At 37.6% G+C, this 27,173-nt stretch overlaps 1 protein-coding gene across 2 annotated transcripts in view; it reads left to right on the top strand.

Moving 5' to 3' along the window:
* pth2rb (parathyroid hormone 2 receptor b) overlaps positions 1-19,749 on the top strand; it is a 47,050-nt gene extending 27,301 nt beyond the window's left edge. For both annotated transcript variants that reach the window (XM_052122317.1, XM_052122316.1), the window contains exons 2-14: positions 186-469; positions 1,099-1,201; positions 6,222-6,332; positions 6,439-6,554; positions 6,996-7,093; positions 8,307-8,490; positions 8,974-9,127; positions 11,118-11,178; positions 12,679-12,745; positions 14,507-14,601; positions 17,025-17,163; positions 17,763-17,804; positions 17,994-19,749. In XM_052122317.1, the coding sequence (XP_051978277.1) occupies positions 407-469; positions 1,099-1,201; positions 6,222-6,332; positions 6,439-6,554; positions 6,996-7,093; positions 8,307-8,490; positions 8,974-9,127; positions 11,118-11,178; positions 12,679-12,745; positions 14,507-14,601; positions 17,025-17,163; positions 17,763-17,804; positions 17,994-18,530 (1,770 nt within the window). In that variant the 5' untranslated portion in view covers positions 186-406 and the 3' untranslated portion in view covers positions 18,531-19,749. The remainder of the gene's footprint in view (positions 1-185; positions 470-1,098; positions 1,202-6,221; positions 6,333-6,438; positions 6,555-6,995; positions 7,094-8,306; positions 8,491-8,973; positions 9,128-11,117; positions 11,179-12,678; positions 12,746-14,506; positions 14,602-17,024; positions 17,164-17,762; positions 17,805-17,993) is intronic.
* The last annotated feature ends 7,424 nt before the right edge of the window (positions 19,750-27,173 follow it).

Below are 27,173 nucleotides of genomic sequence, written 5' to 3'. Positions count from 1 at the left end.
AAATCCTAGCGTAATCATTATTGAACCTTGCGAGAAGATCTCGGGAAGAGGACTGCGCAATGATTTTACCCGCCTGCCCTGCACCGTCTTTCATGTGCCTTTTTTCTGCGGGAAGTGATATTCAAGTTTTTTTAATTATGTTTTATTTATTCATTATTATTATTAATGTATTTATTTTCCCCTAGCGCAAGTATGGAGCTGAATAAAGTCAGTAGAGGCACAGGATCGGCGCAAATTGAGCTTTACGCACCGAGAGATGCCGAAACCAACCACTGACCGTACCAGCTGAGAATATACAGTCTTCATTTATATATGTAGATATCAATATATATATGAGGAACCAACAACAGAAGATTCAAGAGACTGAAGGGAAACGAGTATTTAAGAGGATCTGGCACCTATTAAAATGTGGATTATACCTCTTTGGATGTTTGTCCACATTTTGCTTGGTACTCCAATCAAAGCACAGGTAAGATCATCAAAACAATTTGCTGCATTTTATGACCTTCATATATGATAAACCCAAATACCTTTGTGCAATGATGCACATTGTAAACACACCAAACACATTAATTGGTGTATAAGCCGGCGTGATGTTATTATGCATGAAGTATTTTCTATTCAAAGTGAGGTGTAACTAGGAAATAACACTTTCACTGATTTATAACCAGATAATCAATTAAATGTCTTGCAGACTATATACTGTATCTCTAAAGAAATGTCTCTAATAGTATGACCATATCATTTTAAATATACAGTAGTATGCATTATTGTAGCAGTCATATTTGGCTGAAAATGGGAGGTAAATTATAGAGAATGTGTCTGGATTAAGGTACTTTCCTACAATTAGTAACATAAATCATCATTGAGGAATGACAGAAGACTGAAGACAACAGATCTTATTGCAAACCTCGACTGATGCGTTTCATGAACTGCCTAGAGGTTTTACAATTAAGAATCAGGCATAAATGTCAGTGATTTGTGGTCTTATAACTCCATTGAACCTCAAAATCCTCTGATTGGAGGTCTAAAATCTGTAAAAATCCATTTGACATCTGAGCTCAATTGTAATTTGTCTCCATTTCTTATTTGGGACAGCATGTGGATCCTGATGTGGGCTTAACAGCTCAAGAACAAGTTCTTCTTCTGTACGACATCAAACTCCAGTGCCTTCAAAACATCTCTGAACACAACCCTACTGGTAAGACCTTACATTAACAATGTATTGGTACCAATATTAAAAATACTTTACCAATATGATGCATAAACATCAAAATGTGTCTTCAGGACAAAATGACTCAGAATGATAGAGCAGGTCATATATGTATAGTAAAAATTGCTCTACAAATAAAATTGACTTGACTTGTGGATTTTGCTCTCTTTGCTTTGGTTGCGTAACACACATCTCTCTTTCCGCCTAGAACCAACATTGTTTTGATATTCAGTTGGAGCGGAGAGGAGCTCATTTGCATAACTCATGTAAATATGGGGGCTGATCCAGATGAAAGTGACTCATTTGGACTAAAACACACCAGTGTCATTAGTTCATTGGCTGATTATTTTAAAAGCATTTTAAATATGAATTGCAAAGTGACATATGAATCTGTTTGGAGCACTGGTCTTGTTTTAGGACCCCTAACATCAAGTGGCAACCCACAGTACCAAAATGGACATGATATACAAAAGTTAACAAAAATATTGTTTATGTGGTTTTCTCAGATTGTGTCTCTTATCACTAAATGACGTGCGACTGAATCTCCTTTTGAACTGCTTCCAGCCTCTCTGCTTGCAGTCTTTATTTAGATGCTGAAATATCTTCCAGCCAGCCACATAATCTTCTCTATATCTGCCCACTCATATGTGTTAAGCGTTCATTCAACCTCAACAAAAAGTGGGTTCCAAAAGTCTGAGACCACTGCAGAAAATGCTTCTTTTTTAATTTGGTTTAATATTTGTTTATTGCAAGTTGTATTATCTGTGAAATATTTTTTGTTGAATGTATTATTTGATAGCGAGTCAGTAAACAAGAAGTCATTCTAGCGAATTGGTTCGTTTGGATGGTTAATTGTAGTGAATCAGTTTGTTCAGATGGATCATATGAATGAGCCAGCTAAAATAAACACTTCACTTATCCACTTATACCAAGTTAGCATACAAAGATTAGCTAAACATTTTAAAAATATCAGATTTACAAACATTATAAATCACAAACATCTCACAGACATCTGCTAAATGTCTAATGGTGCGTTCACAAACAACGCAAAGAAAATGTTTGCCTCGCATTGCTCGCGCGAGTTTGACCACTGGATAAACATTTGTGTTTAACCTCGCGTTCGTACGAGTAACGCGTTCCCGCGAGTATTCCCCCTTCTCTTCCGGAAAAGGACAGGAGGAGGGGCTTCAACGACTCGGTTCATAGTAAAGTACAACCAATAGCTTGATTCAAGTAGACGCGCAAATTTTCAGAACTTATCAGGTAGTCCAACTTCCTCGCTCACTTTCCTCCAAACGATGTCTTTTTCGCCCGGTCTCTGTACATGTATGACGTTGTGTCATACAATTCTGGGTGCCCACACACCACTACAACAATACTTTCATCCATTTTTCCAGATTTCTTCTGCTACTATGTCAGTGACATCCAGACAATCTCAAAGCTGATAGGCTTTCGCAACAACGCGTCATGCGAATACGCGAATGAAGCGTTTTTGCGTGTTCAAATCGCATCATTCACTTCATTCGCGCCGCCGGCCATTGTCTTATGGATGTATTGCAGATGACCAAACGACCTAAAAAATAAGTCTTCCAGATGTAAACACACACATCAAATAGACATTTGGGTGATGTAGCTGTGCTTTCAGGGTATGCAGAGTTGGGATTTCCAATAAATGTTTTGTGAATCGGTTCGTTCAGAATTTCAAATAAACAATTCACTGATTCACTGAGCCTCTTTGCAGCAAGTACTCCTCGCAGCCTCGCTGCTACTGTAACGGTAGCGTGATCACGAACGTGATTTTCGTGTCGTTGTGAATGTTTTTAATGCGCATGTGCGAAACGACTTTTGAAACTAAATATTTAGTTGCTGCTGTTTATCATTGTTTTCAAACTTGTGTATATATATATATATATATATATATATATATATATATATATATATCAAATGTGTCATGTTGTTTATATGTTCAATGTCACCTTTATTCATAATTGAGACAACAGATAAAACCTGATAGTTATAGCTTTATCAAGGATTTTCTCAGATAGCTCCAATGCAATTAGCCATTTTTTGCTAATAGCTCGTTATGCAGCTAACAACCTGTTCAAAAGGGCTTTTAGCTTCATTGGATTGTGAGCAGCATATAGTTTGGAAAGCAAGTTTCAAAGTACCGGCAATTTCCCCAACACAGAGTGCAGCTCGTGAGTCATCCACTTTCATTAGCTGACATGCCTTGTTATTGTATTTCCATCACAGTCATCATGATTCTTTCTCCATCTACATGTGTTGGTCCTGCCATTATCCATGTGGACTGATTATATGTGATCAGGCATACCAAATTAAGATGCTACAAGGCTCCTGGTTATGTGTGTGATTCTGAATTTGAATGCCAAGGCTGGAGCAACATGATGTAGACTTCTGAGATAATTTGAGAGTGAGTGAGCCATCGGAGCTTAGAGGACTGAGAAAGAGAGTGGTGATGGATTCTCGCACCCATTAAAGGTGGGGTAAAGTGTGTGATTTTTTTCAATGTTAAAATAGTTTCTTTTCTCCCATCTTAATATGAGACAACTGTAGGTAAGTCATTTGTAGGTTTATTTCCTCTAAAATAGTCAATGCTGATCATAATATGCATCTGTTCATTTGAGACGACCATTAAGCCTGAAATGGCAACAATGGATTGACTGATGGCGTACGTTTTGGGGTTTGTCCAACCAATTGTAGATGGGAAACCTGTTTGAAAAATAATCATTATTTTTGCATTACCATTTGCCGCAAGTGGGACAGAAATGCCTTCAACTTTAATTAATAATCCTGAACTGTGATACGGTTCGAATAGACACACTTCCATTCAGCTGTACAGGATTAAATATAATCCCAGTTTGATTCATGCACCTGCCTGCAAATGATCTTTCCAAATCTTCTTATTACCTAGTAATCCCAAACATGCCCATGCCATATCCCACATAAACAGGGTAACATTTACAGATCCAGCAAACCCAAATGGTTTTATTCCATCATTTAAAATGAAAATATTCTCCATCACCCCAAAAATGAAAGGCAGATATGGGCATCATACAAAGACTTCAAGGCATTCATGAAAGTTCAAGTTTGAAAGATGACATGCTAGGCATGACATCTCAACCTGATGGTTTTCGTCTCAAAGACCGTTCGAGACTGAATAGAGAGAAGACAAAAGCATGATGAATTTTCTGTCATCTGTGATGCAGGTTAAATCGAGCTGTGCTGTTGTCTCATTCATTCTAAATAAAGTTTCTAAATAGCATCAGGTCCTTGAGAGAGTCACAGACCATTTTTGCTCTCCAGTGTAGGAAATTGGACAATCGGCATGGTGCTTCCATACAGGGAACTTGCCCTTTTCACACACTGCCCTGTGGGGATGGGATCAATGTTTGTAGGAGTGCTTCCGCTCACAAAGACTTACAAAAGCGTTCAATGAACGGAAAGGATGGAGTAACCACACATGCCACTGTGGGCTCTCCCAAAGGAATCAAGAATTACAAATGAGTGAGCAATTAAAAAAAAAAAAAAAAAAAAGATTAGATTCAAAAGTCAAAAGATTAAAATTTAAAAAAAACATTCAACGATTTCAGCCAAGATCTCTCTATTAGTTACTTTCTACTTTCCATATTCATTTTATAGATCTATACTCTTACTGTATGTCAGAAATCGTCACATTTGTGTTTATTTCTAGGAGAAACAACTGAGACAAAGTTAAAACATCAATAAAACTTAACTGAGATTGCCATTAAAAGAGAGCTGAGAGAGCAGCTTCTGAGCAATAACATTTACATGCACTAGGCAGTGGTTTCTTTCATAAAAGATTAACACATTTTGACTTTTTATAAGTGTTAAAGGGATATACGGGAAAGGAGGAGGCGAGAACTGGCTTGACGATATAAATAATAGTTTTAATGATAAACAAAAGACACAAACACACACATGGCTGTCAGCTGCCTGTAAACGATCTCTCTCTCTCTCTCTCTCTCTCTCTCTCTCTCTCTCTCTCTCTCTCTCTCTCTCTCAGCACCATCCGCAGTTGGCCTTTATCCCTCTCGGAGGCTTAATTAGCCTGATAAGGGACCGGGTGTGTAGAATCACGACCCGGACCTGGACCCGGACCCGCCCTCCGCCCTGTTACAATAAACAAGACAGAAATATTCTTTGGAAAGCTTTCTTTGTCACCTGCTTACCAAAGGAGCACAATTACGTTAATTAATCATGTTTCTTGGCTAATGGAGCCAGTTAGTCATAGTGGATAAAATGTGAAAATGTGCAACAACAAAAATAATCCTGCTGCACACAGAGCCATTATGCTACACTGAAAGGACTCTTCTTCCAGAAATTACACAAGCAGAAAGCTCATTATAAGAATGTGAGGCATCAACATTTTACTCTCACTCAAGGTGACCCTGTTACCATACGCTACCGAAGAATCTCTAATTGCGTTTGATGTTAGAATAAAAAGCCAAGCTCAAAGGAGAAACATATGAACTCTAACATTTTTAATAAGCAACAGGCTTCATTCATGAAACATGAACAGAGCAAATTGCTGTGTAAACTATTTGTGAAACCATTCTTATGTAAATTGCTACAATGCAACAATTTAGATAAGAATAGTTTTGAGAGCAATTAACACAGAAATTCCTTGGAAATGTACGCAAGAATGGTTTTATGACAAAGATACTTTTTAAAACTAATGAGACTTAATGGAGTCTTGACTGAAGTTTCAACTTTGTCTCAGATGTTCCTTAACTTAATCAACTGACATACAATAACAGCCAAATTATTGTGCATAGTATAGCTCAGATATTTTTGGTTTACGTTCATCGAGATCCCTCCTTGGGTACAGATCATCGGGAAGCAATTGAGGTGTTAATTCGTCTCATAAATGGGAACATTTACATCCACACTCTGGTCAGAGAGTCTTTTAATTAGATTGTGTTTCCATATATAAATTGCTATTGTGATATTCACATTGTGGACACAGATGGGCTTTGTTCTCCTGGATGGGATGGACTGGTTTGCTGGCCTAAAGGTTCCCCAGGAAGCATCACCAAAGTGCCATGCCCTAGCTACGTCTACGACTTCAACCACAACGGTACAAAGCATCAAAACTCTTTCAACAAACTTCACTAAATTCTTCAAACAAATTGTTCTAACTCTATATGTATTTCTGGTTAAATTGTGCTTTCGTGTTCTCGTAGGGTTTGCATACCGTCAGTGCGACTTGAATGGATCATGGGTCTCAGTGGAGAACAGAACTTGGGTCAACTATTCCGACTGCCTACGCTTCCTGGCTCCAGGCATTGAAAAGGGCAAAGTAAGTCCATTCTTTTTTAGCATGAAGCTGAGAGAGTTTATTGTGTCAAAGCCAGTCAATAAACACATTCAGATTTCAATAATCCAATATTGTGCAACTGAGTCAGTCCATACATCTTCAATCACAATGGGTTCCATTCACTAACAGTGTGTACATACGCCTTTATGCATTAAACCTGTGTGATGTGTTCATGCATACAGTAAATTGTGGTTCATCAATACGTTTGCATACTCATTATTTTGTACATTTAGATCCAATGATAAAGCTACAGATAAAAATGACACTAGTTTATGAAATAAAAATTGTGAAATAAGTTTCTTAGGATGTTTAGATGCACATCAAGAGTCTGAAGAAGCAACTAGAACTTTTTTTGCTGATAATAGTCAGACATCAATTGAAGAACGAAGTGTCCTAACCCTAAACATTTCGTTATGTTTCTAGAGAGACTTCTTCGAGCGGCTGCACATCATGTACACGGTCGGCTATGCGGTGTCCTTCAGTTCGCTTCTGGTCGCCATTTTCATCATTGGATATTTTCGGTAATTAGACATCAAGCACACTTTTGTACCCAGCAGACTTTCTGTCCCACCAGGCAAATTGAAAAACACCCTAATGCCTCCCTGTCTTCATTAAGAAGTTATACAGCATGCAAAGATTCACATTAATAAAGTTGTTCCACACAAGTGGCTGCTGTTCAAGGATTCAGGAGGGATTTGCCAGACAGCTCAACAGTTCCTGCTATTACAGAACAGCTTGTACTTTGCTTTTTGTATCTGGAAGGCTCAACTGAAGGAGTATATTTAAATGTTTAAAATGTTTTGTTCCTTAGTAGTAAGTTGATCATGACCCACTTCTAGCTTAGAAAATGCTCCAATTAGGGCACCTACACACTAGAGGTTACGTTGTGTTAGAGAATAATGGGAACGTATTGATTTAAATGGGGATGGTGTGTCACAAGAACAGAAAATGCTAAGATTTGTGAAAGTGGCACGAAAGTCGTGCAACCAAAAGTTGTAGTCAACCATTGAGCAATGACTGTTTCAGACGATTCTTTCCTAATTAAACTGATATTTACAATTGAAACATAAATGACTTTTCTGGGATTTTAGACTAATTCTAAAAAAGCGTCTGTTTTTAAAACCGTGGTATACTTAAAAACGGTTTACGTCCCTTGTCCATTTGTGCTTTTGGAAATCCGATTTGCTGTATTTCTGGTTGATTCTAAACTACCCCGGCTCTTTCCACACCCTTCAAAACAGACCTGCCTTAAACAGTTGTGACAAGCAAATACAACAACAACCTATATATGTTTCTATTTCAGTGGCGTCGCTCTAGAACAGACACGGGCAATTTACTAGTGAGAATTTAGTCTCACTAGTCACAGATACACTTCAGAAATTTGACTTGAGTACACAACTATTTCTGGGCTTAAAAGTTACAAAAACCAAATAAACACAGAACATTGTATCTCAAAAGTAATACAATGTGGCCCCCTATGCACTACTTAAAGCCCAATATGGCCCCTTTACCAAAATAGTTGCCCACCCCTGCTCTAGAATGTAGCCCCGCCACTATGAAATCTCAAAATGCCACACAACTGGACATTAAACATGAAATATTTTCTGATATTGCCTGGTGAGCTTTTCGTGTTACGGTTTAATGCGTTCCTAACGTAAAACACTCTCTAGTGTGTAGTAGTGTGTAGCCTTACGTTCGTTGAGCTAGGATGAATTCTGTGTCTTTTTCTCCCAGGCGTCTTCATTGCACCAGAAACTACATCCACATGCATCTATTCGTGTCATTTATGCTGCGTGCGGTCAGTATCTTCGTGAAAGACAGAGTGGTGTACGCTAATGGGGTGCTACAGGAATACGACACCATGCTAATGGACAACTTCAGCACTGCGTCCATCTCTTCTCTCGATAAGACTCAGTATGTAAGTACACTTAGTAAACCACGTTGATGAACCAGACTCAGATAATTCAATTGGAATTTGTTTCACTGGGGTTACATTGTGTTGAGCTGAACTAGTTGGGGCTGGATTGAATTTAATTAACTTGAGAGAACTCAAATAATAATTGCTCTTTGAAACATGCAAATTAGCAGTGGTTTTCAATGTATAGTTCGCAGACCTGTTCTGATAGGGTCATGGACAGGAAGGAAATACTTAATTGCAACTAGCCATATAATTGTGCATATTTAGGACAGCAAAATAAGCATGGCTTATTCTGAGCACTTATTACTGGCTGACGAGAAATTAAATTAAAGAGACATTGAAACCACATACTCAAACTACTGTATAAAGACAGTCGAGAATCAGAGCCACTGTATTATAGAAAGGTTGAGCAATTCTGATTGGTTGAATGCACACGGTTTGAATGATCTCATTGGATGAAGCAAGCATTGTTTGTATTTTCAGGTTGGATGTAAGATCACAGTCCTGTTCTTCATCTATTTCCTCTCCACCAACTACTATTGGATCCTAGTCGAGGGACTTTACCTTCACAGTCTTATTTTCATGGCCTTCTTTTCAGACTCCAAATATCTCTGGGGGTTCACCCTAATAGGATGGGGTAAGTGTGTGTGTTTGTGTTGAAAAATGGCAGTATGCACTAAAATAAATTGCGCCCTCTAGCGCCGTTTATGTGCACATGCATTATGCGCTGTTTTAGCAGCGGATTAATTGAAGCAATTTTGTAACATCACAAACATGCGAAACATTTTTTTTAGTTAACACTCTTTTCAATCATTTGATAAAGTACTTCTACCATAAACACTAAATATGAACACACGTGTCTTTCAAGCAAAATTCAGCTTAACGTCATCTACTGTACATGTGCGGTAATAGCGCAACGTTAATTGCACAAGGCAAGTAGCGCTCAATTTTGTGTATAAATTATATATCTATAATAAGCCTAATTTGCATTATATCAGGAGTGTTTGCACTAAGAAGAATGACAATGACTGAACTGAAATACTCAAGATGTATTGCTATTTCAGCGCATTTAGCACTTTGTCAATATATGGGCAGTTAATGAATAAGATGCTGGGTTTCATGCTGAAATATTGCGCACATAAAGTTCAGAATTCAGCCCACTTTGCTTAGATCAGCCAGTGGTTGATTTTGTTTAACAATGTTTACCTTGCCTGCCCAGGTGTACCCCAACCAATTTCACAGCTTGTTATGATAATCATCCTCCGAGTTTTTTGTTATGTCTGTGTCCAAGCTGAATCGTTTTGCATTCCTTTGAGATGTCTCTTTTATTTGAAGTCTTATTTATTCAAAGTTTAGCTTTGGTGCATATTACTCGCCATGCAAGAACAGACATATTTGATGTGCTAATACGTCTTAGGAGTTTTACATGCATACTTAGAGACTTTGTTGTTTTAACAGTTTAAACCTGAACAACAAAGTGTCTGTTTAGTCCAAGCAGGTGTGTTCTGCTTTTAAACAGTCAACAGTGCAGAACAAAGGGTCAACAGCTGCAATGTCAATGATTTTGTGCATTATTTAAGCAAACAGGCCTCCAGTGACATAATGATAAGAATAGAATGTTCAAAATGATCACTGTAATGTGTCATAATAATCAATAATGCATAATTAATGCTCTTGCCATCAATGTGTTTTTGGTAATGTATCATCCTAATTAAAGTTAAGTTTTCATATTCAAATGCTCTTAACCCTCAGATCAAAAAGACATTGCTGAAACTTGTTTACTCGGGTTTGTGCTTTTCCATAATTAATAAAGTTTTATTTAGGGAAATGCATCATTAGTGCTCACTGACTTTGTTTACGTTCAAGTTTTTACTGCGAAGATGATTAACTTCTTAAAGGAAGAGTTCACCCAAAAATGAAAACTATTTTATAATTGACTCACTGTTATGCCATCCCAGATGTATATGACTTTCTTTGATCTGCTGAACTCCGCTATTTTGGTTAATACAATCCAAGTGAATGGGTGCCAACATTTTGAAGCTACAAAAATCACACAAATCAGCATAAAATATCCATAAGGCTCCAGTGGTTTAATCCAAGTCTTCAGAAGTGATATGATAGGTGTGGGTGAGAACATTTACATTTATGCATTTCGCAGACGCTTTTATCCAAAGCGACTTACAGAGCACTTATTACAGGGACAATCCCCCCGGAGCAACCTGGAGTTAAGTGCCTTGCTCAAGGAAAATGGTGGGCTAAAGCACATAACTGTTAATCAGAAGGTTGCTGGTTCGATCCCCACAGCCACCACCATTGTGTCCTTGAGCAAGACACTTAACTCCAGGTTGCTCCGGGGGGATTGTCCCTGTAATAAGTGCACTGTAAGTCGCTTTGGATAAAAGCATCTGCCAAAAGCATAAATGTAAATGTACACACTTCACCAGTTGGTTTCAGGGACATTTGAAGCTTTTGTGGGGTTTCGATAGCCTTGGATTCGGATCTGTTAGTTCTACATCAAATTCTGGTGGAGTTTCTCTCATGATCTATCAGTGCTGGGCATGCATCTGTGATTGTATGGTATATTATAGTTGATAAATCCCGTCAACTTCTAATTTGTTGGACTGCAGGTGTGCCAGCTCTCTTTGTGTCAACCTGGGCTGTCGTCAGGGCAACGCTCTCAGATGTGAGGTGAGTTTTCTCAGAAGATACTCTTCATTGAGGTAAAGTCACAAAATAACACAAGTACACAAACACACTCGCACTCGCACACACTTCCTTGTTGGGATTTCACATTAATTCAGCTTAATAATTTAGGTATGAGTGTAATGTTTTTCAGTGTTGCAACATTGTACTTTCTCCTATCTCAACTTAATATCCACAGTCAGCTATAAGTAAGCCATTTATAGGTTGATTTCCCAGAAAAGTGTAAACACTGTGGCTCTGTGATGCTATCAAATCATTGTTTGAGACCTCAGGCCTACGACTTCGGTTTAGTGCCGCACTGCATAAAAAATAAAATAATTAAAAAATAGTTTGAGAATAAAGTTGTAACACTACAAGAATAAGGTCGGAATGTTTTGGGAATAATCTCATAATTGCCATTGCATAGTCATAACATTTCAAGAATCAAGTCAAAACATTATAAAACAAACATTTTTCTGAATAAAATCAATATTACGAGGTTAACATCATTAAAGTCGCAGTATTAAAATATTGATGTGATGGCAGTACGAGAATAAGGTCCTAATGTTTCGGGATGATATCATAATAAAGCATTTTACACGAATAAAGTCATAATGTTACAAAATTAAAGTAAGAACATTTATTAAATTATAAAAGTTGTAGCATTACAAGATTAAAGTCGTAATGTGTTGAGCATAATCTCATAATCGGCATCGAAAATTGCATCATAAAGTTTAGTGAAGAAAGTAGTAAAAATATTAAATAAATTAGGAATATTTTGAGAATAAATCTAAATTAAGAGATTAAAGTTATAAAATGTATAGATTAAAATCATAATATTTTGGGCATAATCTCAGAATAGGCATCGTACGAGAATGAAGTCATAAAGTTATGCGATTGATTCAGAAATTATAGTAGGAATAATTCGAGATTAAATCAAAATTATAAATTCAAAGACTTAACATTCGATAAGATTTCTAATGTTTTGGGAATAATCTCATAATAGGGTTTTACATGAATAAAGGCATGAAGTTTAGAGAATTAAACCGTACTATTGCGAAATTATAGTAGGAATATTTTGAGAATGAATGTTAAATTCATAGATTAAAAAGGAGATTAAAGTCGTAGCATTACGAGTATAGAGTCATAAGGCAAGTAACTAAATCATCCACATCTGTTTGTTGCATTGATGAAACTCCTGCCTTCACAATGACTTCTCAAAACATTACTACTTTAATCTCATCATCAAAATCGTTTCATTAGCGAGGCACTAAATCGCTGTTATATCCCAACCAGACTGACAAACAGTTGATTGATTCATCCATTGATGTGAGTTTAGGCTGGGCTATATCGGTGCCATCTGATACCATCGCTGTACTATGATACCGCCACAGTACTTGTAAGGGTTGTTGGGTTGGCTATTGTCCTTGGGAATATGTTTGCATTATGAGAACTTAATTGAACTTAAATTTAAATTATTTTTCATTTTGTCACTTTTTCTCTAAGGTGTTGGGAATTGAGTGCTGGCAATATTAAATGGATTTACCAAATTCCCATCTTGACAGCAATTGGGGTGAGTCTGCCGTGGCTTCCGGTCTGTAGACAGAAACAGAAACTCTTCAGTGTCACTCTCCATCAAATGAGTCCTATATTAAAGGAATTCTTAAGAACAAGTCCCTTAATTACATCTGGATCCCCATTTACCACGAATTCAACATGTTCTGCTCATGATATGTGCTTAAAAGGGGCTGTCAAACTCCCTTGATCGAGCGATTCAAAGGGTCGATTTTGATTGTCGGGCTCTGTCGTTTGTTGATGTGCCATGACTGAATTAAATTGACCGGTTACTGTTGCATGGGTATATTTTTCTAGTGGACGGGCATTATTCTGTTAATTATTGGGTTTGCCGAGCACAAAAGCTTCACTCTGTAATGGATCTCTGATTAAAAGAACGACTGGACTGTTTTACAGCAGAAAAGCTGTAATTATGTGACAGAATGCAAATGCAGTTCGTCCTCACCGCCTGTCAGCAAAACATATCAATTAGGACTTATCACGCATGGATACATTTGTTCACAAGTGTACAATTTCATGTATATTGATTTCACGTCCAAACGCAGTGAAATGTAAAATGAAAAATGGTTTATACCTGTTGCATTTCCATGCTTTTCACTGACACTGTTGTCATGTTTTTTGTGAAACTAATTCAAATTTAAAGGGATAGTTTACCAAAAAAATGCAAATTCTCTCATCCCAAATGTGAATGACTTTCTTTCTTCAGCAGAACACATATGAAGAATTTTAGAAGAATATTTCAGCTCTGTAGGTCCATACAATGCAAGTGAATGGGTGCCAACATTTTTAAGCTCCAAAATCCATATATACGGAGAACTGAAGTAATCCATTTGACTCAAGTGGTTAAATTAATGTGTTCAGAAGTTATATGATAGGTGTGGGTGAGAAACAGATCAATATTTAAGCAATTTGTGATCATAAATTCTCCTCTCTGCCCAGTATGCACAAAGAATGTGAATCACCAGACACAGAAGAAGGAGAAAGTGAAAGTGAAAGTGAAGGAAAAAGGACTTAAATATTGATCTGTTTCTCACCCACACCTGTCCTTTCACTTCAGAAGATAAAGATTTAACCACTAGAGTCATCTGGATTACTTTTATGTTACCCTTATGTGGATTTTGGAGCTTCAAATCTTTGGTCACCATTGTTACGACCCCAGTGTGTGTCATATTGTGTGGGTTCGGTTGTCTTTGTCACTTGTTTTTTAGGTTGGAGTTGGAGTGAGTGACGTCATGATGACTGATGGTTTACACCTGTGCTAGAGCTGATGCCGGCAAACTAAAGCAGCTCCCTTCGGTCTTGACGGGGCGCTCTCCCCTCGTGCCATTTTGTTGTTGTCGTCCTAGTTATTGTCTTGTTCCCGTTTTGGTCTATTCTCTTACTTTATTACTTTTACTTTAATAAATGTTATTCCTTTTTTGCACACCACTTTAACGTGTCATCTCCTTCTTTGTCGTGGCTTGTGAGCCGGCCGTGACAAATGGGGGCTCGTCCAGGATTTGAAACCGGGACCTCTCGCAATATGACCCACACTGGGGTCGTATCACCATTCACTTGCACTGTATGGACCTTCAGAGGTGAGATATTTTTTTAAAATCTTTGTTTGTGTTCTGCTGAAGAAAGAAAGTCATACACATCGGGAATGATGAGACACATCAGGAATGATGAGTAAACGATGAGGTAATTTTTATTTTGGGGTGAACTGTCCCTTTAAGAGAAAGTTGAAAATTAAAGTTGTTTCATTTTCTCTTTCTTGCAGCTGAATTTTATTCTGTTTGTAAATATCGTACGAGTTCTGGCCACCAAAATCCGAGAAACAAACGCAGGACGGTACGACACACGCAAACAGTACAGGTGTGTACATGACATTATTGAACTAATTCATGACCTCATATAAAGGTCTATATTGTATAGTATTGGACTTTGGATTGTGTTTCGCCAGTGACAAATTAGATGCAAATAGTGAGAGCAAACAGACATTTTCCAATATCCAATATCCAATTCCTAGAGACAAAAAGTATAAGTGTTATTGTATAATATATAACCTGTATTATCTTCACCTCATTCAAGGTCTATACATGTTCATACGATGTGGTTCATGCAACCCATGTCGGTTCTATTTTGATTTGCTGTGGTTTTGTGGTTGTTGTCGGCAAGGTGGATTGTTTGGATATTGTTGGCGAGATATCCAAGAGAGAATTGTAATTTTCCAGGGAGTGGACAAAAAGCTCACGAGTGAGAGAGAGCATGTGAGAGAGTGAATCTCACCACTTTTCAGCTTTTTGACAGTATTTGAGATGTATAGGTCTATAATATACATGCTCTGAAATTGCGTTGAAATTAACATAATTTCAACGAAACAGTGATTTTTGCAAAGTACATTCAAAATGTTGAATGCAAAAGCTAAAAAAATTTAATTCTCCACACTGTTTTCCATGAATCAAATTGAATCATTTATCAACATTTAGTTGCAGCAGTATAGTGATTGTTTTATTTACCTATGCATATTTTTACTAAAACATTTTAAAATATGAAAAATGTCACGCAGAAAAACGTTCAGTGGTTCAGTGGTCATTTTTGAAGCATCACCCAAATCAATCGTTGCATCAGCGTTTTGGATCAATTCATGGAAAATGACAGTTTGACCCGATTCACACAAAGAAATTTGACTTAAGTTCAAATTAATTTTATTAGTATCAAGGTAGTAACTTAACATTCAATCTTGATTTCTATACCTTTTCATAATGTACGTTGTTCCAAAAGTGTGTTATTCTTAATTTATGAAGTTGAAAGGCAAATCGGGGATATTGTATAATGACTGATGCCATTTACAATTTACTGGAGGGTATTTTAAACCATCTGGGATTTAATAACCTCAAACGAAATTTTAACACAGCGAATGAAAATCTATCTGAACCATTAATGACTTCACGGATGAACGAGTGCAGATGCTTTTCGCTATTAATGAGAGTGGGACTTGTGCTCTGAACTTTAAGTAATTAAGCAATTTACATTTCATTACAGCTCAGCGCCAGTCTGCTCTTTCCTCCTCTGTCCTCCGCTATCTGTACCTTTCATAAACCTTTGGAGCTTTTGAAAACAGCAGAAATGTGGTTGCCTCAAAACTAACTTCAGCTGACCTGTTTTTCTGGACTTTAAAATAATAAGCCTTTAAAGAGACTTTGTGCTGAGAGGAACACAATTTTCCATTTTTCCAAACAGTGATTGTCTGTTTGTCTGCCTGTCTGTCTGCCATATTATCTGTCTGTCTGTCTCTCTATCTGTCTATTTTTATGTCGCTCTATCTGTCTTGATGTTGTTCTATGTCTGTCTGCCACTATCCATCTATTAATTTATCTGTCTGACACTCTGTCTTTCTTTTTGCTATATCTTTATGTTGCTCTATCTGTCTATCTGTCTGTCACACCATCTGTATGTCTGTTGCTCTATCTGTCTTACTGTTGTCTTACTATGTGTCTGTATGGTGCTCTATCTATCTGTCTGTCTGCCTATCTATCTGTCTGTCTATCTGTCTGTTGCTCTATCTGTCTGTCTGTCACACCATCTGTATGTCTGTTGCTCTATCTGTCTTACTGTTGTCTTACTATGTGTCTGTATGGTACTCTATCTATCTGTCTATCTATCTATCTATCTATCTATCTATCTATCTATCTATCTATCTATCTATCTATCTATCTATCTATCTATCTATCTATCTATCTGTCTGTCTGTCTGTCTGTCTGTCTGTCTGTCTGTCTATATGTCTATCTGTCTATCTGTCTGTTGCTCTATCTGTCTGTCTGTCACACCATCTGTATGTCTGTTGCTCTATCTGTCTTACTGTTGTCTTACTATGTGTCTGTATGGTACTCTATCTATCTATCTATCTATCTATCTATCTATCTATCTATCTATCTATCTGTCTGTCTGTCTGTCTGTCTGTCTGTCTGTCTGTCTGTCTATATGTCTATCTGTCTGTCTGTCTGTTGCTCTATCTGTCTGTCTGTCTGTCTGTCTGTCTATATGTCTATCTGTCTGTCTGTCTGTCTGTCTGTTGCTCTATCTGTATGTCTGTTGCTCTATCTGTCTTACTGTTGTCTTACTATGTGTCTGTATGGTACTCTATCTATCTATCTGTCCATCTGTCTGTCTGTATGTCTGTATGTCTATCCATCTATCTGTCTGTCTGTCTATCTGTCTGTCTCTCTGTCTGTCTGTCTGTCTGTCTGTCTGTCTATCTATCTATCTATCTATCTATCATCTCTGTTTGTGTGCAGGAAGCTAGCAAAATCCACACTGGTTCTGGTTCTGGTCTTTGGAGTGCACTACATCATGTTTGTGGGAATGCCGCACACATTCACTGGTCTGGGTTGGGAGCTCCGCATGTACTTTGAGCTCTTCTTTAATTCATTCCAGGTGAGTCACATCACTCTGCCTAACCAATCAATTATTCACTGAGCAAAAATCCTAAAATACTTCAACTAATGTGAAGAGAAATGGGGCATTTTTGTGGTAATATTAAGTCTCATGATAAATAACCCCACTCTTTATCTGTCTCTCAGGTTTAATTAGCTTTTTCGGCATGATAAATAACTGCATATTTGTATTGCAAAAGCGTTTTTCTGCTTATCTGCAGACTGTGAAAACTTCAAAATAATGACGCACAGAAAATGAATTAATACATTAATTTTATAACTGAAAAAATAAATAAATAAATAAAGATATGTGCTTCAGTCCTCTAAATAAAAACACTGTGGGGTTACCACAGTACAGTGATGGCATGAGATGGTACTTTGGTATATGATACTGAATGATTACTCATAATCAGGAATGTCATTTGAATACAAGTCCAAAATCAGTGCACAACCATGGTAACATCCAAACAACCAAACAACACTGCTCATATGTGTATTATGCTATTTTTTGTTTTTTACCTCACAATTGTTTGTTTATGTGTCGTGATCGGTCTTCTCTCCACTTGTCCTTCTCACTGGTGTTTATTTGTTCTCTTTCAGGGATTTTTTGTGTCCATTATCTACTGTTTCTGCAATGGAGAGGTGAGTAAAAACCAGAATTAAATGTCCATTTTGGGAATAATATTTATGTCATATTCTGATGCTTTAATAGCAAAGTTTGTCATCAAAGAGATTATTTATTTGCTATAAACCTTTCAGTTAAAGACCGTAGAAAGATTCCCAGAAATAGAAAATCACATAAACGTATTCAAACTTTTCATTTTATCCCAGGTCCAAACTGAAATTCGTAAGGCCTGGCTCCGTTGGACGCTTGCGTTTGACTGGGAGGGTCCTGTGGTTTTGGCGAACTATCGCTATGGGTCGGTTCTGAACAACAGCGGTGCCAGTGTCCAATCCCAGCTGACCTCTGTGACCCGTAGCTCCGCTCTACTTACCAGCAGAGTGTACCATTGCGCTGGGCCTCCCAGCGTCACCTCGTTCGTACACAGCACGCACATACACACCACCCTGCCCGGGTACGTCTTCAGTAACTCTGACATTCCCGAGGAAATCGAAGAAGATGCCAAACACATAGACGACATCACCCTGAAAGAGAACGCTAAAGACAATGACTTCACCGTGAGACAGGAAGTCCTCAGTATCTGTTTAGAAGAAAGTGGACAATGTCCAAACGATGATGACATAATAAAGAGTGACGATGATGTAATTTCTCAAGAGAACGCCAAATGCACCGATAAAATCACTTTAAAGGACTCATTATCGGTGAGGCACAACAGTTTGGACCAGGAGGATGAGGAAGTGCTCTAAAATTTGTGAAGACTTTGTTCAAGTTCATCAAGATTTTGCACGTGCACTGATGAAAAGCCAATGAAAACGAGACACCACACGTTCTTAAAATGCATGAAAATCTACTGTAATGTTTGTGTGGGAATTGGTTTTCAGCCATTTCAAGGCCTTGCGTTCAGAGTCTTGTTTGCAGAGAACAATTTGTGGTGATTTTTGTTGTCAGTTCTTTGCTAGACTTTTCTCATTTGTTTAATCACACTGTGGACAAATTTAGTACTTAATTTCGATAAACTATGTAGGTGTAAATATATTCTTCGCAAAGTGTTACGCTGTTGTTTTGTCAAGTCAAACAATGGAACCCATACTGAATATTTAGCAAACTTAATAATTTGTAAATCTATTCTTAAACATACAAAATATTGTTGAATTTTTCGTAAGAATGCTTTTGTATATAATTAACACAGAAATTCATTGTTCCAAGTTCTGCTTTGCAATTTAGTTATTTCATTAAAAAGTTGGAGGTTAGGGGGGCCTGGGTAGCTCAGCAAGTAAAGACGCTGACTACCACACCTGGAGACGCCATTTCGAATCCAGGGCGTGCTGAGAGAATCCAGTCAGGCTTCCTGAGCAACCAATTGGCCCGGTTGCTAGGTAGGGTAGAGTCACATTGGGGTAACCTCCTCGTGGTCGCTATAATGTGGTTCTCGCTGTTGATGGGGCACGTGGTGAGTTGTGCGTAGATGCCGCAGAGAATAGCATGAAGCCTCCACACGCACTAGGTCTCCGCGGTAACGTGCTCAACAAGCCACGTGATAAGATGCGCAGATTGACAGTCTCAGACGCGGAGGTAACTGAGAGTCACTACGCCACCACAAGGACTTAGAGTGCATTGGGAATTGGGCATTCCAAATTGGTGAGAAAAGGGGAAAATTGGATGTTACTTGGCATAAAAAAATATTTTTACGTCAAACTACTTTTTTATTGTGATTATATGTGAATGTTTTTCTTAAAATATATTTTAATTTAATGTGCAACGCTGTTTCTTGCAAAATTGTAATAAATGCACATGACGAGGAGGAGGGCGTGGCCAGCCCGTGAGAATGCACGACTGCGTGCGTCTCTCTCTCTCTCTTGAACTGGCGTCTCCAGCTCCCCTTTATCTCACTCTTGCGCTGATAATCGGATTCAGCGATTCAGCGATTCGTGCACCCTCACGGCCTGGCCATGCCCTCCTCCTTGTCACAGCACTTAAACATCGAATTTAAGAAAATTAACTGTAAATCTTGTATCCAATCCGCATGTCTACAAGAAAACTATATTTGTATGTAAGGTAGTTGTACGTAAAGTGTCATTTTTGTACACTTTACAATAACAATAACACTTCGCTTACCAACTTCCTCTCAATCCTCTCAAATTCAATAAATTTGATAACTACATATACTGTTATATCTATTATAAACAGTATGTTTAATTAATTGTATTTATGATAAATGCAAGAAATCAATGTATGAATTCCATGGATATAAAAAAGCTGAGAATTCTGTCATCAGAAGACAAGGAGAGGACCCAAAAGCAAAGGGACAATAATTCGCTTTTTTGAGAAATAAACCCATACAGAAAAACAAAGTTCTCACAGTGGAGAGAAAACAGTAAATAACAGACACAAAACCAATACTTAAACTAGAAACTAAAAACTCTCACAAGGGAGAAGTAAATACAAAACGAATAGACGAATAGACAAATAACCAACGTGACCGAAATAACACGATGGGAGATGCTAGACTCGACCGATATGGCAAAGTAGAGACAACGAACTGGCACAAGACTGAGCCCACAGGGAGAATAAATAGGGAGAGATATCAGGGAACACAGGTGGGGACCATAAACTAATAATGAAACAGGTGACAAGACAAAGGAGAGGGCGGGGTTATCACTAAAGACAAGACAGACACGAATGCACAAGGAAATGAGAACACACAAATCCATGAATACCTACGTAGACAAATGAGAACCTGTTATAAAATGAGATCACATAGATACATGTATATGTAATGTAATTACATGTAACTTTGTAGCATGACTCATGTACATTTCTCTCACTTTAGCATTTAATTGCAGTAGCTATATCTGAAGATAGCAACAGCCTTCAGACACGCTTCGAATCATTTGGAGTTGATCCAGATGTGATTTACAACTGAAGTAGTGATGTTAAAGCTAAATCCTGAATAGCTGAATTCAGCCAAAAACCTTAATAAACTCAAGTGTTTACCATTCATTACCCCCAGGGCGCCCTTAATGTGCCTCTCCCCCCCAAGCTTAAATTGACTTCAGAGCTCTTCTTGGCACCATGGGGGTCGAGTTATGTGTTTGCACTGTGATTACGGTTACACAACCTTCATCCGCAGGGCTCCGATTGAAATCACAGAGAAATGTTTATCACAGAAATATTGCAAGGAAAAGGTTTGGATTAGTCCGAACCACAAATATACAGAACATATATGGAAACGATTTCCAATAAGGTTCTACATGTTAATGCATTAGGTATCATTTCAACAACTGTCTCATTGGTGCCTATTTTTATTTCTCTTAAAGAAAGTCGATACCCTACCGCGGAAAACTTTGCACACACTTTCTGATCCTAAAACTTGCTTGAATTTTGTTGTGTAGACAAATATAAATGATTCCAACATATCCCATCATATAAACCTTTACAAAATAAACATCTATTTACTTAAATGGATGACTTGGCATTGATAGTGAAGGAAAAGCGGGCATTTTCCTCTTGGAGATTTCATACAGAGGCAGTTGTTCAAGATCATTTTGGTTTGTTGACTTTGTCGTAGACAATTTGGATGTGAAAGTATAGTCACATCAATCCAATTATCTCAATTATGATGCTGAGTACATGGGCTCAGACTCTTACAAATATAGATTAGTCTAATGTTAAAAGCAAGCGATGTTTTACCCTTTTGTACACTGTCGGTTTCATGACATGCATCACGTATAATGGTAGCCATTGTCGACGTGCAGGTGACAAAAATCACCGTTTTATGCCGCTTTCTTTCAAATTACGTTTGTACTTTTTACACCCCCAAACACACACATTCACTTATGTTATGAATATATGAGGCCATTAGCAGATGCATCAATGCTGAGCACTGCTTTTAATCCTGCTTTTAATCTTTCCAGTCTTCCCATTTCCTCTGTATTAGTCATCGCAACGAGCCTTGCAGGTGAAACCTGCGTTAATGGGCTTAACATGTACAGCTACAATACTCTTTTGCTTCAGCGAAGACCCCTGGGTTACCTCGTCCAGTTTGTGCTCAAATCAGAATGTCAAAATCATTTTAAAAACCTTCTCAATTTTACTTCCTCTGTAATTGCACTGATTTTTATTTGGAAGTGGCAAAAGTTCTACACACACACAATCTGTGAAAAATTCAGCTGAAAGATAAAATGTTTTCTATCATGAAAGAAAAGCTCTCTGTGGAGAATACATAAATCCTGTTTTCTCCATCACTAGAGCAAAAAATGTGGTTTTCAGTCATTTGCTGTATTGCCTACTGTGTAATTAACACCTTGTGGTATAATCGTATGGATGTAGGAACAAGTATAAAGTGACAGTTTTATATCTAATCATGGTTTCCAGTCTGGCGTAACGTGTCAAAGATGGCTTCAATACCAGCCTTTAGGTGTGTCGTCTTAGTGGATTTCCAAAGAAAACTATTATTGCTCAGAAGTTACTCTTTAAAAGCTCATTACATTTATTGGAGGCTTCAGATATGATACGTGGAAGTATCAACCTTGTTCGAGATGTTTCCCCTAAAATCGAAATCATGAAATGCTAAATGGTGGAGAGGTGGCAAATCTGGATATTGCAAGCAGGGGAAGACTGGCCATCGGGAATACTGGGCATTATCCCAGTGGGTCACTGGGAAATTTGGGCTGGCTCTGTGCTGCACAATTATGATATTGGCAGCCACCCTTGGCTCAAACATGCCCGCATGGACCCCATTACAGAGTGAATATTCAAGCAACTCTGTAAGGTGTGAATTTTGTTGTGTAGACAAATATAGATGATTCCAACATATCCCATCATATAAACCTTTACAAAATATATTGTGATAAACTGAAATGACTTTTATTTTGAAATTACTTGCACATCAATGGTAAATGGTCTGCACTTATATAGTGCTTTTTTTTAACCTTAGAGGTTACCAAAGCGCTTTACACTGTTTCCCATCATCACCACCATTCACACATTCACACACACTCATACACACTCATACACCCATGGTGGAAGAGCTGCCATGCAAGGCACTAGCCTGCCATTGGGAGCAACAGTGGGGTTCAGTGTCTTGCCCAAGGACACTTCGGCATGTGGAGTTGTGTGGGCCGGGAATCAAACCACCAACCCTGCGATTGGCAGCTGACCCGCTCTACCAACTGAGCCACAGCCGCCCCTTTAACTGTTGTATATAATTTAATAAAGACTACTGACCCTTAAACAATATTGAGGTTACACAGTAAAGTATGCAAAGTATTCGCATTAAGGGTTAGCATTTATAAGCAGATACATTTGTGAAGTTTAGACAGTTTTTGGCGATATATAGTTTGACAGGCAGATTCCAAATTTAAAATGGAGACTTTTTGCATCTTTAGTTCTTGGACCAAAAGAGTCAACTGTTTAGATACAGAGTATAGAGCACCAGAGCAATACAATTATTATAGCGTGGCTCAGAAAATTTGGTCTTGGAAGACTTTGATGATAATTGTTTGCAAATCTGAGACATTCTTAAGATCTCTTATAAAACTCTAGAAGAGACTTGAAGATTACTGTCTAGTAATCAACTAAGAAACAACTAAGATTTTAAGACGATCTCATCTGTGATTTTTCATTCCCATGCACTGAGAGAAGCAGCACCAAAATAGGAAATGCAGACGTTCTACTTCAGAAATAATGAAAAACCAAACACTAGGTACAAATATACACTTTAGATAATGAGATTGCACTTCTAGGTCAGCATATATGGAAACTGGATTATGAGTGCTCTGATGATACAGTATTTGCCAATTATAGAGAAAGAACCATGGAGAGTCTGACAATGGAAAAATACAGACACAAACAATGGGGTTAGCTTTAAATGCACTGAATGGTTTGGCGGCAGCTTTGCTGCCATTGTGTTTGTTGTGTGATCTTGGACAATAGAGCTGAACTGTAGCAGGTGGGGGTTTGTAAGGGGAATATGAGATTTGAGAATGAATGTGGTAATAATTGACATTAATGAGCTGAACGAGCCCAGTGGCATGGAAATCAATGCAAGTCTTACGGGATGGGTTTGTTCCTTGAGGTTTTGAGAGCTTTCTGTTCTTTGATTGTGTACTTTCACCTTCAAGGAACCTGTTCTTAACAACAGTTTCAAATGCAGATCCAATGTAATTAAAATGTTGTCATTTTCAAACCCTTATGCATTTCTTTCTTCCGTGTAACACAAAAGAAGAAGATAGACAGAATGTTTACGCAGGTCTTTTCTTTACAATGCAAGTGAAAGGCGAAAAGAAGCTTTACAATAGCTTTAGAGGTTGCATTTTCACTCTAAAATGAAATGTTTACACCACTGATGGTTAGGTTTAGGGTTTGGGTTGGAGGGATAAAATATGCATTCCTGTTGATGCATTCCTTATTTCATCATATACAACTGAAAAAACAATTTGCATTTGGTGCCATTGTGTGGACATTACACCTGGAAACTGGAGCTCAAGCTTGCCCAAATGTCCAACAACACTTCCATCTTTGGCCACCGGGGGCAAATTTCAGTATGCGCGGACCGATTTCAGCAGCAGAACTTTCAACCTACTTTTTACTGAATTCACAGTGCGATCAGTCTGCATTGAAATCAGTTAAAACACACTCAATAATCAATGTTGTTTGGTTTTCAAGCAACTGCATTTATTCAAATATGGCGCATCTTTATGGGTAGCGCCAGTTAAGAGACTCGTAAGAATCAATAGCATTAGAAGTCATCAACGCCAACCATGATGCTGTCGATGTCAAGTCTTGTCACACTAATGAATTTGGAGAGATTTTTGGCGAGAGTCTGTTCCTCACACAAAGCTAATGTATGACTTCAGAAGTTATGGAATATATTGTAGCACGCAAGTCATTTTGACTTTTTTCATGGTATTTTTTTGTCCATTTGGAGGGTAACAACCCTGTCCCTCATAGTAAGGGAAAGGATGCCAAGAACACACTGTCTATCATCTACATTTACAATGGCCAGCAAGTACTTATTACAGTTTTCTCGCTCTACATGGCCCTGTCTCTTCTATTCTTACTCCTCATTAGTGGCCATTCACATCTGTTTTTTCCACACAATGCAACTTTAGGGAACAAGATTCGGCTTGGGTTTCCCAAAGCACCCCTCTCATTTAGCGATGATAAGACATTGTTGTGTGGTCGATAGCCTTTTACGTATTCAGATAGGTACTGCTGAATCACAATGTATTGAGCTTTCTTCCAGGATCCTCCATTTTTTTGTCCTGCATTGTGGGTAATTCAGTTTCTCATACTCTTGTCTTTGGAGTGTGAGGTATAATTGATATAAGAGCCACTCTGTGTTAAGAAAAGAGATCTGATGAGACGTGCAGGTGGATAGAGAGAACGAAACATAGTTGAGAACGAACGAGTGAATGAAAAGATACAAAAATTACAGAAACAAATGATATACAATACACTGTATTTCCTAGACTATACACTGTATAGACTACTCGGCCATCTATTGTTTACATTTTAACAGGCTTACAGCACAGAACCAATTGAGGGTAATGACGTTTTAAACGTGCATACTCTTGTTTGGTGTTGCTGCTAGCTTTAGCACATTAGCAAATCTGATATGAGTGCCCAAAGTTGGCTTTTTGCATATTTCAAGAAATCACATTTGTGTTGAGATGGTAAAGCATTTGACTAACATTTGTAAGGTTCTGTCTTTTCCATAGACGTTTTAATAGGTGCTGTGAACACCATCTTTTGTCAGAACAGCAAGGTGGCAAGGTAACTGCACCTTCCATTGCATAGGGCAAGCTGCCATCATTTGAGTGCAAAAAAAGTCCAACATCACAACATTAGCATCTAAACATCTCTAAATTATAAACGTCTCAGAGACATCTGCCCATTGAGTTATTGACATCCGAGACATCATTTTTGACATTTGTCTGATAGACGTATTGCTGACGAGCAAACAATTTAAAATAGACGTCTTCCAGATGTAAGCACACACATCAAATAGACGTCTGGATGATACATGTGTGCTATCATTGTAGCTACTCAAATTATTCTCAGAATGTCTTTGTTACAACCATTTTGTTTGGTTTATAATGTATGACTTTTTGGTTTAAGTCCATGCATGCTACATATGTTTATGTTCTTTATTAATATGCCACAAATATATACTCTGTATTCGTTTAATAATATATTTGAAAGCAAAGCTCAACTCGTGTCCTCTTTTAATGAAACTGTTTGAATGTAAAAAATCTTTCTTTAGACCAGGCCTACAGTATATAATTTTACTCATTTTGAAGTGCCAGTTGTAGTGGGCAAATACCTCTGCTTGACGTAGGCTTAAATACATGTATGCTAACAATATGATCGTGTTGAATTGCAGTATTTTTCTGGTCGTGATTGCAGGACTTCAACACACAACTTGTGTGATTATGAAAACGATGCTAAAAGAACATCAATAAACCCTCTGATTCAACTAGTGCTGCCAACACTTTATTAGTTTACAGTGACGATAAAAATTATGTTTTTCAAAGATGGACCACACTCATAAAATGCCCCCTTTAAAAATTAAGACACCTAAGCGTTCAGTCGGGTCCCTATTTGCGTCATTAGGAACGTGGATAGGGTTAACGCTACGATGAATATTTTTAAGAGTAGACAGAAATTGTTTTATAGTCTATTGTGCAAAGCTGGTAAAATAAGAATAATGTTTGAAGACGTTTCTTGTTATGATGTGCACTTTGTGTGTGTACTCTGTTAATGTCCACTAGGCCAATAGCGCCATCATGCGGGTGAGGTGAAAAGGGCAACAACAACAACAACAGCTAACTGTAACAGCTAATACAACATGCTAGCCGATATAAAAATAAAATAGTATTTGGCACAGTATGTAAACATAAACATTACTAAAAAATGTAAACGGGTCCTCACATTTTGTACAATGGCATCAAGTTATCTTGGAAATAATAATAATAATAAAAAGTTAGTTTTTGCATTCAAAATTTGTATGAAAAATTGTCCAAAAAAAATGCTAAGTCCAATTATTTAATTAATCAATATATTAGTTATTAAGAATGACGATATCAAGAATTTGATATTAAAAATCATAGTTGATACCTAGAATTGGGAGGTCAGGTTGATTACCCCAAAAATACCATTATTATCTAGTGCTTTTATTAATCAGTGTTAAACAGCAGTATTTTTTTAATTATGAAACATGTGTAAAAACGTATTAGGCTAATAAACTGTCTCAAAACTCATTCCTATTTTAGGTAGGCCTACTGGAAACTGCAATAGGCCTCATTTTTCTCATACAATATATGAAAAATGTCAACTAGTGTTTTCTTAAAAAAGAAAAAGTTGAGTGTACAATTGATCGATTTTAT

The sequence above is a fragment of the Xyrauchen texanus genome, chromosome 48 (genome assembly GCF_025860055.1).
Source record: "Xyrauchen texanus isolate HMW12.3.18 chromosome 48, RBS_HiC_50CHRs, whole genome shotgun sequence".
NCBI classification, from domain to species: domain Eukaryota; kingdom Metazoa; phylum Chordata; class Actinopteri; order Cypriniformes; family Catostomidae; genus Xyrauchen; species Xyrauchen texanus.
This window is presented reverse-complemented; position numbering and strand designations above follow the sequence as displayed.